The sequence below is a fragment of the Podarcis tiliguerta genome (genome assembly GCF_965153285.1).
Source record: "Podarcis tiliguerta genome assembly, chromosome: 3".
NCBI classification, from domain to species: Eukaryota; Metazoa; Chordata; class Lepidosauria; order Squamata; family Lacertidae; genus Podarcis; species Podarcis tiliguerta.
Window position 1 is genome coordinate 103,798,539 of NC_139536.1, and position 17,575 is coordinate 103,816,113.

Genomic DNA, 17,575 nt, shown 5'->3' on the forward strand with positions numbered 1-17,575 from the left:
GCTAGAGACTTACTTCTTTAAAAAATGAAAGCTCGGATCTGGAGCACCTGCACAGGGGCACCTCTGAAAACCTTCATGGGCCCCATGGTGCCTGTAGGCACCAGGTTGGCAACCCCCGCTCTTAACATCTCCCTCTACTTGCTCATAGCTGGAAAAGGCTCTGGCCATTTTCTGTGGGCATCTTTGTGTTGATTTCCAGCTGACTTTCCTCAAATAAATGCAACTGTCTTCTGCAGCGTGCGTTCAGGAGAGTGAGCATACATTCTTGCAGTGTCGCCAATCTGGTTACGCTTGGATATTTAAAAACTTGCTTTTTATTTGTGTTGTGCTTATAATTAGGTTCAAATAAGAAGTCCAAGAAAGAAGAAAATGCCCAAGAAAATGAAGAGGACATGGAAAAGCAGAAGGTAGTAGATTACATGCTGAAGTAGTATTAAGATTAGACATCGGATTGAAGTCCTGGGGTTAGGAGTGTTAACATTACTGCAAAGTTGCATTGGGTGATGGAATGATTTGTTGCATTTACCTTAAAAATGGAAACTACATGGTAATAAATCTGCAAAAAGTAATGTGTTGCAAAAACAAACTATGAGATGGATGATCTAGTTTTGAAGTTTTTCTTTTATTGTTCACATTTATTAATGATGCTTATATATTGGTATTCCGTTAGAAAGATCAGAGTATCTTGCTGGTAGGCTGTCATTCAGGCACCGATGAGGCAATTGTAGCTCTTGCTATTATGCATTAGCAACCCAAACCTTTAGATGAGGCACAGAAACATCTGCAGCCCATATTCGGTGAAATGTTGTGCAAACAGATCCTATCTGTTTTGATTGTAACAGGCTGAAATGGCTCTGCTGGTGATGGATGATGAGGAAGATGAAAGGAGACACTTCAATTATGACAAGATAGTGGAGCAGCAGAACCTGAGCAAAAAGAAAAAGAAACTATTGGTGAAAAAGAAGGAACTGCTGACAGATGACTTCCAGGTAACACTACGGGCTTCCCCCTATTGAAGTCTAATAACAGTGCTAGTCATTTTGTGTTAAAGTAGATCAATAACTACATTACGATTTATGCAAAAACACATTTTATATCATTCTATCCAAAGGGACAGTTAAAGGATTGAGTTGCAGATCTTGAACTTGATGTCAGAAATCAAAAAAGTTTTACATTTTTTTGTGTTTATAGGGGGAGGGGTGGCGGATATGCTATCTAGAAAAAAAATTCCAAGGACTTTTTTAGTGCCCAAATAAGGCCACCTTCCTGGAATGAAATAAACCTGTTTTTGTATGGGTCAAAATTAATATTTAAAACAGGCTGTTGCATTTTCACATTTCCTTAAGATCTAGATTCTTGATTAAGAACTATCCTGCAGGGCACATTTTTCTCCTACTTTTTTTTAGCTAGTGCTGTTAAAGCATCCTCTCTTGCTCTTCGCAGGTTAATGTTGCTGATGCCAGATTCCAAGCCATGTATACCTCTCATTTGTTTAATTTGGATCCTTCGGATCCAAACTTTAAGAAAACCAAAGCAGTGGAAAAGATTTTGGAGGAGAAAGCTCGTCGAAGAGAGCAAGGTTTTGCTGAGGCAGCTGGGGGAGGGAACAATATGGCAGAGCCTGCGGCCAAGAAATCCATAGATCCTGCATTGTCAATGCTAATCAAGTCCGTCAAGAATAAAACAGAACAGTTTCAAGCAAGGAAGAAACAGAAAGTGAAATAAGCAGAGCTCAAACATTGAAGATGGAAACTGGACTTCTGAAGAAATCAGAGTTGATGTTAATTTACAGGTGAACACCAAACCTTTCTGCGAATTCAAGTTTAAATTCTAGCAAAAATATCTGCCAAATGATTTTCGGACAAGGTCACCTTAAAATATACATGTAACATAGCCAAATATAGTTCAGACAATTCAGTTTCATAAAAAAAAAACCCCAGACCTTTAATTCTGTCCATAGATGCAAGGGAGAGCAAGGTTTTAAGTCACTCTCCAACTTGCCATCAGAAGACAGCGACATGGTGGGAGGGCTTGGCAGTGTACTCCTGGTCTCTTTCTTGTGATTGTTTTTCATACATTTAGACAGAATTCTCCCGATAGGACTCAAGTCTTTGCCACTTTTATAATATGCAGCTGGTAACTGGTGTTTGAGAGGTGGTATAAGCCCAGTATGGGGAGCCTTTGGCCCTACTTATGTTGCTGAACTGCAAGTCCCACCACTCCTGGCCATTGGCCATGCTTTCATGGGCTGATGGGAGTTGGATGTAGTTCAGCAACCAAATGGTTCCTCATCCTTGTTAGACAAGGGTTCCTCCCCCCCCATAATGGTGTACTGAATATTTTGCATTTGCAAACTTGTTAGCAAAATGGATTAACTGAAAATATGGTATGACTGCCTTGAACGTATGATTTGTACAACTGTAAATAAAAACACGATTATTGGTTCATTTTAATAACACTTGTGCTTGTCTGTTCTTAAAGATTTACGATAGCTTGCAGAATTTCTAGCGCTATGTCATTTTTATGTTTGTAAACATGAAGCTTAGGTTAAAATTGGGGAAATACATGCTTTGACACATTTTGATTCAGTTTTTTGTTTTTTTAATCAATTTAAAGACCTTTAATGCCATGGTAGTGCCAGATAACTATGAAAAGAGAAGGATTTGGCATTCAGAGAAGGCCATCGCCTTTCAATATACAGATCTGCAGGGCAGGTGCTGCTGTGCAATTCTACAGGGGTATGTGACTGTGTCATGACACAGTATGAAATAAAAAGAATACCCTTTGCTTGAAATCACCAGGTGCTCATCTCCACTGAAGAGACTTCATTTTCTTACTGCATGTAATTGGTTGAGCAATGAATCCATTGGTGAAATTGGAACATCTAATTGATTCCTCCTAATCCCCTTAGCAGGCTTGGCAGCCAGCCCAAAGATGCAGGCCCTACCACTCTCCTGACTATTCTGCTAGCTACTTTCACCTCTTCAAATAAATGTCAGCTGCCATTCTTCGGTCGTGACAGGTCTCCATTGCTGCCATGTTCTCTCACCCGAATCATGCCACGGTCATAATAGGAGAGTGCTCTTGTAAGGGAGCTACACAACCATTTAGTTAACAAGGCTGATTTTTTTTCCCCCAGGTTTGTTTTTCCCCCTAGATCTTCTCCGAAACAATACATAAGGGTTCAGTTCAGTACAGTGCTTAGGACCAAGCTAGATTATTTATTTATTTAGGATGATACCCAGGAAGGAATCTGTTAGCAGATTTTCAAGAGTTCATTCCTGGTGCTCATCCCGAGCAGATTTTGGAGAGCACAAGTTCCTCCCAACTTTCTCCATTACTGGAATGGCAATGCTTGTTCTTATCCGCAGGCTACAAGTGTCAAAGGGAAAAGTGAAGGTGTGTAGCAGAGAATGCTTCAAAGCAATTTGTGGTTAGGAATAATTTGCATTTAGAAAGAATGAAAGGGGCAGGGCCTCATTCTCCTGCCCTTAGTGATGCTACCAGGTAGGAAAGAGCTATTATCCTTGCTTTCCTACAGAGGCCCAGCTCACACTTCCAAGACTACTTCTCGTGTATGTACAGGTAAGCTGTTGTTCTGCGTTATTGTTAATGAAAAATGGCAGAGTTACTAGCACTCATGTTTTCTTCATTACCTAACTTCTTGTTCTAACATTGCCCAGTTGGACATCCCAACTGGAGCTGAATCTTCTGTCCATGGTACAGTATATCTCTTTTGGCATGTTCGGAATGGTGTGGGGGATGTAGGCAGGGCAAATAGCCATATATGACATGATTTGGTTTCAAGTGTGCTCTGAAATCACACCTTTTACAGCTCACAGTGGAGTGCTTGGAAGATTTCATTTTAAAAAGCATTGGCTTATGGAAACTCCTGGGCAAGGTTTAATCATTTGTATCTGAAATACGAGCATGTTGGAGCAGCCACAGATATTTAGACTTGGCTAACTTAGAATTTATTTGGAACATTTTCATGGCAAAGCTATCAGAAGAAACTTTATTCTGAGGAAATGCATAAAACACACTTGATTTACATTCCATGCACCGTAAAAAGTCCTTGTCCTCATGGGAATTTGAAGAGTTCAATCTGCCTTGCACTGTTGGTTTTTGCCACTTCTCTCTTCTTTTTTCTGCATTACACATATAGTTGAGGTGCTTTTAAAAGAATAAAGCAATTAACAATAGAATAAGAGTTCAAATGATCTGTAACAATTTACTACACAGCAGGAGTTAAGAAAAGCAATATTCCTGAAAGACCTGCTAAAATAAAGCCATCTTTGCTTTACTAGTGAACAGTGATTGGGCCAGGCTTAGGTGTTCTACATTTTGGATAAAACAACCCCAAATGCTTAATCTTTAGTACTCATCCACCAAATGGCAGTCATGAATGCTCCCTTCATAGTAACCATTTTGTTATAGCACCTACAGTGCACTCTGAAGATTTCAAAAAGTTTGACAACAACTGATGGCAGGTATAGTTATCAGGTGGATTTCAGAAGCCTATACACTCCGAGGAAACTTTGCAATAATACCAGGAAGCAGCAGGAGTAAGGAAAACATCATTTGCGAACAACCAATCAAGAACTCTGCATAGCAGCTAGGATTTCCTAACATAGGTAATGCTAAGGTTTCCACTAGTTCCTACTGAGCTATAGAAGGAGCCACACCCAGAGAGGAGAGTTTTTATTGCAGGCATAACATGTCTCTCAGAGACAGGCCCCCACCCCAACCCCTACAGCTGAATGCTAGAAAAGAGTCTCCGAGATGGGAGTGAAATTCTTTGGCATCCTCAGCTAGGCAAAGTGGTTATTGAAATATTCTGCTCCCAGGCCATTTGGGGCTTTGGAGGTCAAAACCGGCAACTTTCTCATCTTTCAAAATGCTAGCTGGGTGGTTGTCTTCGTTTTGTGTTTAGCCTCTATTAACATGGGGTCATGAAGAGTCGGACACAACTAAACGACTAAACAACAACAAACCTTAAAGGAGATCAGGAGAAATTAGTAAAAGCAATTTATAACCTGGTGTCAAATCACTGCAAGAGGCAGCCTACAGCAGTTTTGCTCATCTCTAGAGCTAGAGGACTTGTGAGCAGCCTATTTTGGACTGGTTATTGTTTTTGTGTGTATTTGGGGATTTGATTCCTTCAAATTGAAGGCAGGTATGTTGGGTTTGGGGGATATGGGTGGCACTGTGGTCTAAACCACTGAGCCTAGGGCTTGCTGATCAGAAGGTCGGCGGTTCAAATCCCCACGATGGGGTGAGCTCCTGTTACTCAGTCCCAGCTCCTGCCAACTTGCAGTTCAAAAGCATGAAGTGCAAGTAGATAAATAGGTACCGCTCCGGCGGGAAGGTAAACGGCGTTCCCATGCGCTACTCTGGTTTCACCAGAAGCGGCTTAGTCATTGTAGCCACATGACCCGGAAGCTGTATGCCGGCTCCCTCGGCCTGTAAAGTGAGATGAGCGCCGCAACCCCAGAGTCTTTCACGACTGGACTTAACTGTCAGGGGTCCTTTACCTTTACCTTTACTATGTTGGGTTTGGGGTTCACTTCACTGAGGTTAAGGATCCTCGTATCAACATTATAGGGGGGCGGCTGTTCAAGTTTGGTTCACCCACTTTAAAGAGCATCTTCATCCCTGTATGAAATAATTTAGATTTGGAAGAGAACTGTCTAGCACAAAGAAGCAGCAAATTGGTTTTAAAATTGCCCTGTTATTCTTAGTCTGGTATGAATATGCTTATTCCAACAGAAAATCAAAAGTTGCCAGTTGTGCTTTGAACTGTCACAGGGGAAATAAAGTTTGGGAGAACGATGACGTGCTACCTCTCTCTCTCCTTCTGTTTCTCTCTGTACTGGGCCTGTTAATTAATCCCCCTAGGTATGTGGATGTGGGGGGTTTTTGGTATTATTTAAAATCATTCCAAAATTCAGCCAACTTTCCTTCTCTGTGCGTGCTTATTCTATCCTCACTTTATATGGACAGCTTGTATTTGTTTATAAGTTCTGTGTTTGCTCACATGTTGCCAACTGAATAGATTCTTGGGTTGTATCTACATGACAGTCTCTTCTTCCCCTCTCCCCAGAGGCCCAAAGAACTACGTAAGTGATCTTGTTGGGTTTAATGCTCTCTAAAGATATCTCAGCATATCACCTGTGTCTTGCATCACAATGATCTAATGTCAGTTTGCAGTATGAATACATCCATTGTGATGTAAGTTTGCAGTATGGATACACCCATTGTGATGTGACACATTGAACAGCATCCCAGGAGGTCTGATTAAGTGCAAGGAGACCAAGTAGCAGGTGAGAAGGAAAGTGGTTCTCAGGCCATTTGGACTCAGGAACTGTTGTCTTCCATAGGTGGGAGATCTGCTGTTCTTCATATTCCTTGTTATTCTTCAGGAGCTATGTTTACAGCCTCAAAGTCCTATCAACCCTGACTTAGATGACATTTGTGGTCATCAGGTCAACAAAGATTCAGCATGGTAGGTAACATTTTATTGAACATGTACCCCCCCCCCCACACACCTTCATCCCCAACCATAAAGAGGCAGATTCCTGTTTCTTTGTTAAGTCAGGAAACAGAGAAAAGTAGTGGCTACATAACTCTATTAATGAATTTGTTTAAAGCTCAGTAAAAAGTAACCCTGTGTGTGTGTGCGCATTTAAAAGGTGAATTAGTATCAAGCCATTTCCAAGGTTGGCAGCCATAGTGGTGATTGCTGAATGTGTAAGTCAGGCACTTAAAGATCTTATGTTACAGGTTGGAACCACAAGAGGTTTTGATTTATTTAATAACACAAAGAAAAAGATCAGACGAGCAGAGATAAACAGGCACGCATGTTTTTTATTATTTCTGCCCTCCAGAATTAAATTTATTATTTCCAATCAACAGCGACAGTTGGTTTTTATTCCCTTTCATATTCCTGTAGCCTCCAAAAATAACATAGCTAAGCCATGCTGACACATAGTTTTAATAAACAGTGCTATTGAATATTTTTTTCTTTAAAAAACAAAACAAGAAAACGAGCAGCTGAAAATGTTACAGTACCCGTCAACCTGAATTTTATCTTTAGTTATATTATAGTTTTACTTTAAATTACTATAATTGTGTTTTATGTTCACTTTAAATGTTCACACTTCATTTAATTATTATTATTTAATACTTGTTATGTAACTGTGATTGTAATCAGAATGCCTACTATAACAGCCGAATGGTTTTCAAAAGATTTGATAATATGGTAAGTTGAACTTAAACCTTTTGTCCTAGTAAACTCTTGTGTGTGAATGTTTCCCTATGGAGCCACAAGACCGTAGGAGAAATTTGTCAATGGACAGATGCCAACCATACATGTAGTTGTCTCATTGTTGATGGACTATACCATATTTTTCGCTTTATATCTGCTTTATATACATTATTTACACAATGGGCTGCATGTGATTGGCTAATTCCGGAATTCTCCTGTAGGCCAATCAGGTTGTGGATTCACTTCCATCTGGAGCTGGATTGGGTGGCTCCTGCAGACCAATCAGACTGCTGCATTCTGAATCCTATTGTTCTAGGACCAATCAGACTGCTGCATTTTGGATCCTATTCAACTCAGTACATAACACTATCTGTATGCAATGAGCAGGGTATACAGCAGGAGATGGAAACGTGCAGCCTTCCAAACCTTTTGGGACTCCAACTCCCAAAGCCCCAGTCAGCATAGCCAATGGCCATGGGTGATCAACAGAGGCCAGCAACATCTGGAGAGCCAGAAGCTCCCCATCCCTGTTGCAAGGGCTAGTCACAGCATCTCCCTTCCTACTCCTCCACATTCCCAAAACCAAGAATCATCTTGTGGGCATGCTGAGAATCAGGGGGCGGCTTGGCGTACCTGTATCGGATGCATGAGACCACAAATCCTTCCCTCACCGCGGCTCTCTTGAGGGGAGGTGATTTGTGGGGGCATTCTCAGCAACAAATATAGTAGCATGAAAATTGAGTGCTGGACTGTCAGACGTCCTGCGGTTAGATGTTTCATACATGCAGCCGTTCTTGCTAATGTCAGTGGGTGGAAATAAAGGAGAACTCCAGCCTCAAGCATTTTCATCTCCCCCCCCCCCCCTTTTTCTGGCTTGGCCCTAGTACAGAGCTGGAGTTGCGAAAGCAAGGGGCAGAGCAAGATCACATTTTACATTGCCATGCTGCGGTTCGTGCACTGGAAGGACTAGCGAGTGGGTGTTAAGACAACTGGGAGCTATAAAGAATGCGATTCTGGCTGATCCGGGGAAGCAGGCTGAAACGTTTTGGTCATGTTGAGAAGGCGACTAGCTGAAGAAAGCATTTTGTGCTGGCAGGATATCAGGCAAGGGACCCTTTCATGTAGAGAAGGAGCAGCTCCGAACAGACATGTCCTCCAGGCCTTTTAAAGCTGCTGGAAAAGATCAATTTTTTTGCTTTTGGTAACAAGTGAGGGACGACTCCTCTGCCTGCCCCCGCTGAGCTGCAATTGCCGGTTTTGTTCTCTTCGTTTCATTGTCTTTCTAGCCTGCCCTGTCTCCAGTGAGTTCCAATTTAAAATTAATGCAAAAAGTATCCAACAAAATTTGACGGAGCTAAACCATATGTTTAACAAAAACACCTCAACCTCACCAATACTTTGGCCACCTCATGAGAAGAGAAGACTCACTGGAAAAGACCCTGATGTTGGGAAAGATGGAGGGCACAAGGAGAAGGGGACGACAGAGGACGAGATGGTTAGACAGTGTTCTCGAAGCTACAAACATGAATCTGACCAAACTGCGGGTGGCAGTGGAAGACAGGAGTGCCTGGCGTGCTCTGGTCCATGGGGTCACGAAGAGTCGGACACAACTGAACGACTAAACAACAACAACAAACCATATGTTTAACAAAAACACCTCAACCTCACACTCATCCCAAGGCCAACCCAAGTATGGCCACACCAGCACCCCTTGTGTTATTTCTCATTGTTTGAGGTAGAGCCCCATCTTCAAATATCCTGTATATATGCAAGGAGGTGATCAACCTGTGTCTGGGTCATAGCTTCTTCGGACTGAAGATGGAGGCTCACAGGAGTTAGTGCTCCTCCACAGAAATATAAGAAATGAATCATTTACTCATAGACAACGAGCATGCCAAGGAGAGGGAAGGGCTAGAACATGTCTCTTTCAGAGGTAGTTTCCCAAGGTGAGATTATGTTTTTGTATGGAAGAGCAAGTTTTTGTATAGAGTTATTTCTACTCCCTCCAGCTGTTCACATCTGCACAGTTTCGATTCATTTTGGTCTGTGCACACACCAAAATGTGTGCACAACCCTATGCAAAGGCCATTTGACTAAGGACAAATTAGGAACTACAGTGGTACCTCAGGTTACAGACGCTTCAGGTTACAGACTCCGCTAACCCAGAAATGGTACCTCGGGTGAAGAACTTTGCTTCAGATGAGAACAGAAATCATGTTCTGGCGGTGCGGCGGCAGCAGGAGGCCCCATTAGCTAAAGTGGTGCTTCAAGTTAAGAACAGTTTCAGGTTAAGAACGGACCTCCAGAACGAATTAAGTACTTAACCCGAGGTACCACTGTACAGTCTGTGTGAAGCTAGTTTGAGAAACAATGCATCGGACAGTGGTATATTGTAACAAAAGGATACACACACATTTTGGATAATGTCATGTGGACACTTTAAAAACTCAGCTGTGTCCGCCTGCTCAGTCTGCTGTTGATGGGCGACTTCAAGGCCTCTGCTCTTCTTGCTTATCTTTCTACTGGACTTGGACCTGGCAGTTCTTCAAACAGAGGTCTGTCTTCTGTTAAGTAGGACATATGGCCATCGTAGACAGCTGTGCTGCTTAGAACACCACATTGTCGTAGCTACTTGTGAGCAAATGACTTAATGAGCTGATGCAGCAATGCCCTTCATAGGGCCTGTCCAAACATTTGAGGGGGCGACTGTGGAAAGTTTGCATTAGAGAAAGGCAACTGACCTTAATCGCTCTGCAAAGGAACCCAGAAATACAGTGCATATCACAAATAGGTCTTGAGATGAAGTGGGGGTTGTAGCAAGGACATACCTCTCTTTCTCTCTCTGACATGTAAGCAGCAGGCAGACATTATGTCCTCCTTTTCCAGGATGCATCCTCTTTTTCATGGGTAGAGTCGTCATAGTGCCCCATGGTTAAAAGTAGAAGTCAGAAAATGTGTCCTCTTCAGAACATGGCAACTGTACACAACCAATTTTTTGATACAGTCATTTGATTCCACCTCTTACAAGTACTATGGTCACCACAATAGCTGTAGTAATGTATTCCAGAACAAAGAAGAAAAATTGACGGGAATAATTTTCTTCATAGAATCATTGCCAGGGTGGGAAATAAATGTAATAAATGGGTAATGAAACCCCCGGTAATTAACATAGACTCCTAAAATAAGACACTATGGAACCATACTGTCACTTTCTTGACCAAATGCTGAGGGTGATATTGATAAGCTGTTGTAATAAACAAAAATCTTCCCTTATTCCCTTATGGGGAACACAAGAGCCCTTATAGAGTCCTTTGTAGATTCTCCATCGGTAGGAGAAAATAACAGAAGCTAACCAGAGAATATTCAGAAGCAAAGCAGCTCGTAAGCCTGATCTTTATTGAACTGTTGCAACAGGGTGCTCCCCTCACATGCAGGAAAGGAGGTAGGACCCAGAACAAAGGTGTGCCTGCCCTTATATAGACATTTTAAATTGCCCACCTTGGAGTCCAAGACCATCCCCAGAAACATCATACATACATCACAGAAAGGGGTGTAGCTCAAGACCACCCCCTAGACACATCATACCTACATCACAGAAAGGGCAGTCTACAACATAAATCTGAGTGCGTTGTTTATCTCCTGTCTGGCAGACCTCTTAATGGTCACTTGATTGGATACCCTAGGGAGCCTGGCCAGTCTTTTGTAATGATAAATAGTTCCTGAGCCAGGTCACAGGCTCACCCTATTCATACACAGGTATACCCTTAAGACAGGATTTGTGAAGGAATAGACAATGGGGAGGCTTTTCCATTTTCCTTCGACCTTGCAGAGAAAACATTTGGTGAGTTTGGGAGTCAAAATGGTTTCAGGGCTGTTTTCCTGTGCTGCTTCAGACATGTGGTTTATATATTTATGTATATGTTTGCTTGGTACATTTATGAACATTTATTATATATATAAGACCTTACATTTTTTATTTCACTGTATTTGCTAAGGGTTCCTGGAACTGAAGCTCTGTGCTGGGTAAACCATGGTTCCTAGGAATCCTTAGGGTGGGATGTGCTTTAAATGTATGTTGTGTGTGCAGCTAAAGCAAGAAATAGTCAAAGGAGATAATGCTGTAAGAATAAATGACTTCACCTACCCTCACATTGGCTTGAGATACACACACACACACACACACACACACACACTCCAGCCCTACCTAGTGATATTGTATCCATATAGTATTATTGGGTGTTAGGCTGTGGCTGAGAAAGAAGCATAAAACAAACTTGCACTGCTCTCTACTGCTGTTATCACCATGCTGGAGGTTGAGGAGGGTCAGTTGAGTGGGGGGCGGGGAATGAGAAATGTCCCTATTTTCATCTGAGGAATGTTGGACGGTATGACAAGTTTATCCAGTGAGGCAAAGTCCCCTTTCCCCTCTTTTGGAAAAGGAAGGAATAATTGGCAAAAATGTATAAATCAAAATCAAATAAGTGTTGGAAATGCAAAGAGAAAGAAGGTACTTTCTATCACATGTGGTGGTCTTATAAGATTAAAGCTTACTGGGAGATGATATATAATGAATTGAAAAAGATGTTTAAAATAACATTTGTAAAAAACAACAACCCAGAAGCTTTCCTTTGGGAATTATAGGGGTAGAATTATCTAAACAATATAGAAATTTATTCATGTATGTGACTACAGCAGCAAGAATGTTATTTGCCCAAAAATGGGAAGATGTCCCGACGAGAGAAGAATGGATACAAAAACATATGGACTATGCAGAAATGGCGAAACTTACCAGAAGAATAAGAAATCAAGATAACAAAGGTTTTTTATATATAAAAGAATGGAAATGGTTTATTGAATATAAACAAATTGTAAACAGATAAGGACATTGGCCGGATTATTGTAATAACCTGCCGTTTCATAAGAATATATAATTAAAGTAGATGAATAAAAGAATAAGTTAAGGTAATTTAGAATATGCAGGAAATGATAAAAAATAAATTTAAGGAACCACAGAAAGAGGAAGAAGTCAAGTTTTGAAATGTTAAAATGACTGTAAAACTATTGAAGTGTATATAACTGAAAATCATAAAAAAGGAAAATGAAGGAATGTTTATTCCAGAGCCTGCTCAAATATATATATATTCAGGGAAGGCCTGATGCTCTCACACAGGCATGCTTTGTGCAGATGTGGGAGAGGGCCTTCTCAGTGGTGGCTGCTCCCAAACTCTGGAACTCCAGAGTTCCAACAGGTTTTTGGGAACTGGCTGCTTCTTTAACGGTAATTATTTGTATGTTTTAAAACAGATTTTATACAGTATGTGTAAGGAAAACACTGTGGCCTAATTTGAATAGAATGTTTGGTATCTGGTGGGTGGGACTTGTGTGTTTTGCCCCAGAATCAGCCTCTCCCTCCAGTGTGTGTTCTGTTAAGTTCATTTGAGAATGTAATTTAAAAGGGACCAACTGCCTCCTCGTTTCTTGCCTCAGACATGTCTCATGCTATTGTATTTAGTTTCTCCCATTATGTTATTTTGTCACTGTTTTCTTCATTATTTATATTATTAATTGAATATATATACCATCCTATACCCAAAGGTTTTGTAGCCTTATGAGGCTTTACCCTCAGGTGGGAAAAATATTGCGCCTGGGAAAGGGAAGTGGGAGTCAACAGACACTCAAGGAATAGTTTCGGAGAAAAGGCTTTTTATTTCTACCATCCATGAACTGGTAGAAGGAACAAGTGTGATAAGTCACAAAAAGCATGCACAAGTTCACAATCATGTGCACAAGCATATATACCCCTTTCCAGTTCCCTCCTCCTTTCTCCTCCTTCCAAAGTCCTGCCCCATGAGTTCCTCTGAGCATGAACAGAAAGCTGTTTTGGGACTATTTTGGACTCTTCCCAGGAAAGGGGGGGGGGGTGAGAGGGTTTCAGTGTGTTCCCAGTTATGTTTCAATCTCTTGTTCTGGCATGGTTCCCGGACAGAAAGCAAGTTGCAATGTGGTTCTTTAGCAAGGCCAGAAGGCATGAGAAAGGCCTGAGAAACAATGGACTGTTCTCTACCTTTGTTACAGCAGAGCGGAATGTTTTTGATGCTTAGCTGCTGAGAAAATGATTTTGAAAAGCTTTGAGAAGCTTTGAGCCTGCTTTGGTGGGGGGGTGACTTCGGGCCTAGGTGAGGTCACCTGTCCTCACCTTCCTTCAGTTTCAGGGTGGTTCACAGAACAAAATCAAAATATAAAACCACAAAATATATAATCAACATGAAAAACAGCCTAATAACCCCCCCCCCAAATAAAACCCCACATTTTAAAAGGGCATATGATTAAATCTTAAGTTTACATTTACGTGAGCCACTTATTTTCTCAAAGAAAAAGAAACTCAGCTGAAATGGAATATCCTAAACTTGGGTGAGTGAGGAGATATTCCCAGTTTGCCAGGAGAATTTTGCCAGATTTTTAAATTGTTTTTAAATCGTGGGGTTTTTTCCCTTAAAATAACCACGTGATTCTTGTTTTCAGCTGCAAGCAGTCTTGAATCCTGTCGGGGGGGGGGGGAGGCGAGATATAAATAAATATATATATAACAAGATGTTCACTACCATCCTGTTAAACTAACGTCGATTTCTCTCCAGCAGCACTTCCGCCACCCTTGGCCCCGCATATGGTGGAGGCACTGTAGCAGGAACCGGAAGTCAAGGCGACGCCAAAAGAAAGCCTTGCTTGTCGGGCTTTCTCTTCCAACCCCCAACCGCGGCATCTCTTAGCGCTTCCCCTTCTCGCCGAGGCACAAGCGCCCGGCTGACGACAAACATGCGGCGGCGCGGGTGCGCATGCGCGCGCCGGGGAGAGAACCGCAAGCCCGCGCTAACGGGCGGGCGGGTGAGTGAGTGAGTGAGTGTTCCCAAGGCAGCCTCAGGCAGCGCCAGCGTTCCCGCCACGCGCCGACGCAAGGCCGCGCGCGCGCCCGTTCATGCGAGAGAGCGACGCTAGGTCCAGCCCGGCCTCGTCGCGCCGGTGGCTGGGTCGCTCGCTCCCCAGTCTCCAGACACTGACGGAGGAGGGCAGCGCTTGGGGAGCTGGAGGGCGGAGCTTAGCAGGGCGGGCCGGGCCCCGGGGCTGCGCGGGAACCTCGTCCGCGGTGCCTGAGGGGTGGAAGCGAGGCTGGAGCCTTCGAGCCGAGCGCCTTGAACTCAGGGCCTCGCCGGGTCCTCTCCTGAGGGACGTGAGGCGCCGAAGCCGCCACTCCTCGCCCCGTGTCCTGGCGCTGCTGCTCCCGTCGGGTCACAGACAGGGGCTCCCGTTGCCATAGCGACGCGTGGATGAGCCCTTTCCAGCTACAGCCCTCTCAGAGTAGAGATGGCGGTTGACATTTCTCCTGCCATGTGACTGAGGAACTTCCCAGCCCACCCCCCCGATTTGTGGCCATTCATGTGGACCATCCATCACCACCTTGGTCTCTGTTGGCTGCTTAGAGCCCAGCTGCGCCCTGCAGCTTTCCTGAGCTTAAGTAAGGCCAAGTTGCTTGAGAAGGTTTGCTGGCCTGTGTTGAAGTCGCCTCTGGGTGTGATGAGATGGGGATGGTGCTGCGTTTATTCCCACCTTTCCCAGTGTGTGCTTTGCTTCAGGCGGGCTTGCTGTGAAGTAAATGCTACTACATACATGAGGAGAGAGAGGGGAGACTTGATGTAAAAAGGAATATATGTGGTCCAGCAATAAAGCTACCGCTACATTTGTAAAGCTAAGCAGGCTCTGGTATGGTTTTGAATTGGGATGGGAGACAGATTCCTGCGTAGATGACCCCTGAGGTCCCTTCCAACTCTCTAATTCTATGATTCTAGTCAATAAAATATGCCATGATTTTTGCATTAATAATGTTTTGCTGCACTTCACTGACAAAACGTTGCAGTAGGTTTTGAGATCCTAAAAGGACATGCTGAAATAGTTAACATTCTAATACTCAGGTTTTGTGGCAGAGGTGGAGTTTCAGAAGGAGAAGGAAGCCCCTTATTTTGGGGTGACTCAATTTTATTTTCAAATTGATAGGACACCTGAGTTTTTTATTTGAGAGAATCATGATGTTCCATTTGTAAAACATTCCCATTAGAATTATCAAACTAAAAAGGCACCTAAAAGTTTTCTGTGGTGGTTTTAAAAATCTAACTGCTCTCTATATTTGTTTCTGTTTTTATTTAAAGGCCAGCTTATTAGCACAATAGAAAAGTCAGATATGTGATATGACTATATTGTACAGCGCTGTCACATATGTAGGCTACTATCTGGTGTTTCCTATAATTGTTTTTGTAGTGAGGGGGGTGGTCATCCTACATGGAATGGTAGTACCTTCACAAAAATATACTGCATGAAATCTCCTATGGACAGAAAAAATACAATACTGTATGCTTATTCATTTTTTTTCAGGGAGAGTCCTCAGCTGTGTTTTCTCTTGGATGGAAGTATGCTGTTCTCCACAGAAGATGGTAACCTTGAAGTATGAGCATGGAAAAGGGGATAAGCTCAGTAGAAGTTCTACCTTCCAGATCTTCACACGCCACTGCAGTAGGGGAGATGGTGAAAGAACACGAAGCAAAGCAAGCTCAGAAAGGGAGACGAGTGGGATTTGTACTTGTCCATGCAGGTGAAGGCATGTGCAGTGTCCCATAGGAAATTTGTGTATAATATTTTGGGGGAAGATTGGGGGTAGAAAAGAAATTGATATGCAGGAAGTTGCTCTCATTCAGGGCTATGCTTGATCTCATTTAAGATAGGAAATACGATGCATATATCTTTGCACTTCTCATTTGAGCTGGAGACATTTTATGTTTAACGTCATATTCTCCTGCACTTTCTCATTTGAAAACAAAAACTGTATTGGGCCCCTTTTACATTTGTGGCCCAGTGTGGGAGCTGCTTCTGCATGGTGGTGCAGTTTCACACTTTAGCATTAGGCATGTGTGTGGGTATTTCTGATGCAGCTGGCACTCTGCTTAGAGGCCGGGTGCTGACTGAGTGCTGAAGACCTACATGTTCAGTCCCTAGTCTTGGGGTTGCACTGTGTACATGCATGTTCTTATACTGCTGGATTGCATTAAGTGGAGGCAGTTCCCCCACTGATGGCAGTGTGTATGAATGAACTTTTAATGGGATCGATGCTTGTTAGCTCCAGGAAGCAGCTGGACTGTATTTTATATTGGTGAGGAAAGGTTAGTTCCGTTAACTTTAGATAAAGTGGGAGGGTCTAACTAATTGAATTAATCCCTTCTCTCCCCTCTTCCCTTCAAATCTTCCTTGATATTAGGTGCAGGGTATCATTCTGAATCCAAAGCCAAAGAATATAAGCATGTGTGCAAAAGAGCATGTAGGAAGGTAAGAGTTTGCTAATTTTGGAGCAAGTGTTTAATCTTTTAGGACATGTTGCTGTATTTCATCATGAAGTACAGAATTGAAATGTTACTCTTCTCTCCATGTATACACAAGGATGTCCCCTCCCGTAAATATATAACTTAGAAATTCAAAAGTGTCATCTGTCTGAGAGCAACTTTGAATATTTGAAATTAATTTTTACAATGCAGTTTCTCACAATACTTGAGAAAGTCATCATCCTGTGCAAGAAAAAAATATGGAATGCTTAAGTTACTTGTGTAGTGTTTCAGGTGCTTCAACACCTTTAAATCCCTTGATCTTTTTTGCTCTTCTTAATTTTCTCATTTTGCAAGATGCTTTTGATAAACTTTGGATCTTCACAAAATTGTCTTTTTATTAGCTCTACATAGGCTGACTCTTATACATATGTACATAGGAGTAAGTCCTGTTGAAGTCAGTGAGACTTACTTCTGAGTAGCCATGCATATGGTTGCACTGTTAACTATTTTATTTCCATTTTTTCTCTTATTACGCTTGGTATAGTATCTGACCTAGATGGCGTTGCACTGACTAAAGAGTAACCAGCTTCCTTGCCTCTTGTATTTTAACTTCAGCTAAAACTATTTAATATGTTTTAAGAGTTTTAAAATCTCAACCTTATTTATATAGTTACATATTTAGAACTTGCTTAGGAACAGCCATAAAAATATTTTTCTGAGTTGAAGTGGGATTTTGTATTGCTTCTCACTTGGGTTTTCTTGATCCCCTTGGAGGGAAGGAATTCTCAAATTGGGGAATAACAATTGGGAATATCTCCTTGTGTCATTGTTAGGAACCCAAGCTCAACAGTCTGTAGAAATCATGATAGGAAGTGAGGAAGGCCCAGAGGTAATCTCTGTCATTTAGAGTCCTGTTGGTTAAAAAAATCTTCAGATGTGTCCTCAG

General features: G+C 42.3%; 2 protein-coding genes across 11 annotated transcripts in view; both read left to right on the plus strand.

The window, feature by feature from the left end:
• The window catches only part of ESF1 (ESF1 nucleolar pre-rRNA processing protein homolog), a 30,711-nt gene extending 28,255 nt beyond the window's left edge, over window positions 1-2,456 (plus strand). For both annotated transcript variants that reach the window (XM_083431616.1, XM_083431617.1), the window contains exons 12-14: window positions 340-407; window positions 843-989; window positions 1,444-2,456. In XM_083431616.1, coding sequence (XP_083287742.1) covers window positions 340-407; window positions 843-989; window positions 1,444-1,725 — 497 coding nt within the window. In that variant the 3' untranslated portion in view covers window positions 1,726-2,456. The remainder of the gene's footprint in view (window positions 1-339; window positions 408-842; window positions 990-1,443) is intronic.
• A 3,860-nt stretch (window positions 2,457-6,316) lies between these two features.
• Window positions 6,317-17,575, plus strand: part of TASP1 (taspase 1) — a 62,438-nt gene continuing 51,179 nt past the window's right edge. For 2 of the 9 annotated variants that reach the window (XM_083435260.1, XM_083435256.1), the window contains exons 1-3: window positions 14,012-14,149; window positions 15,689-15,905; window positions 16,566-16,633. In XM_083435260.1, the coding sequence (XP_083291386.1) occupies window positions 15,761-15,905; window positions 16,566-16,633 (213 nt within the window). In that variant the 5' untranslated portion in view covers window positions 14,012-14,149; window positions 15,689-15,760. Of the gene's footprint in view, window positions 6,506-14,009; window positions 14,778-15,688; window positions 15,906-16,565; window positions 16,634-17,575 lie in introns of those variants that run through there. The other 7 variants (XM_083435255.1, XM_083435254.1, XM_083435253.1 and 4 more) reach the window with 7 other exon arrangements.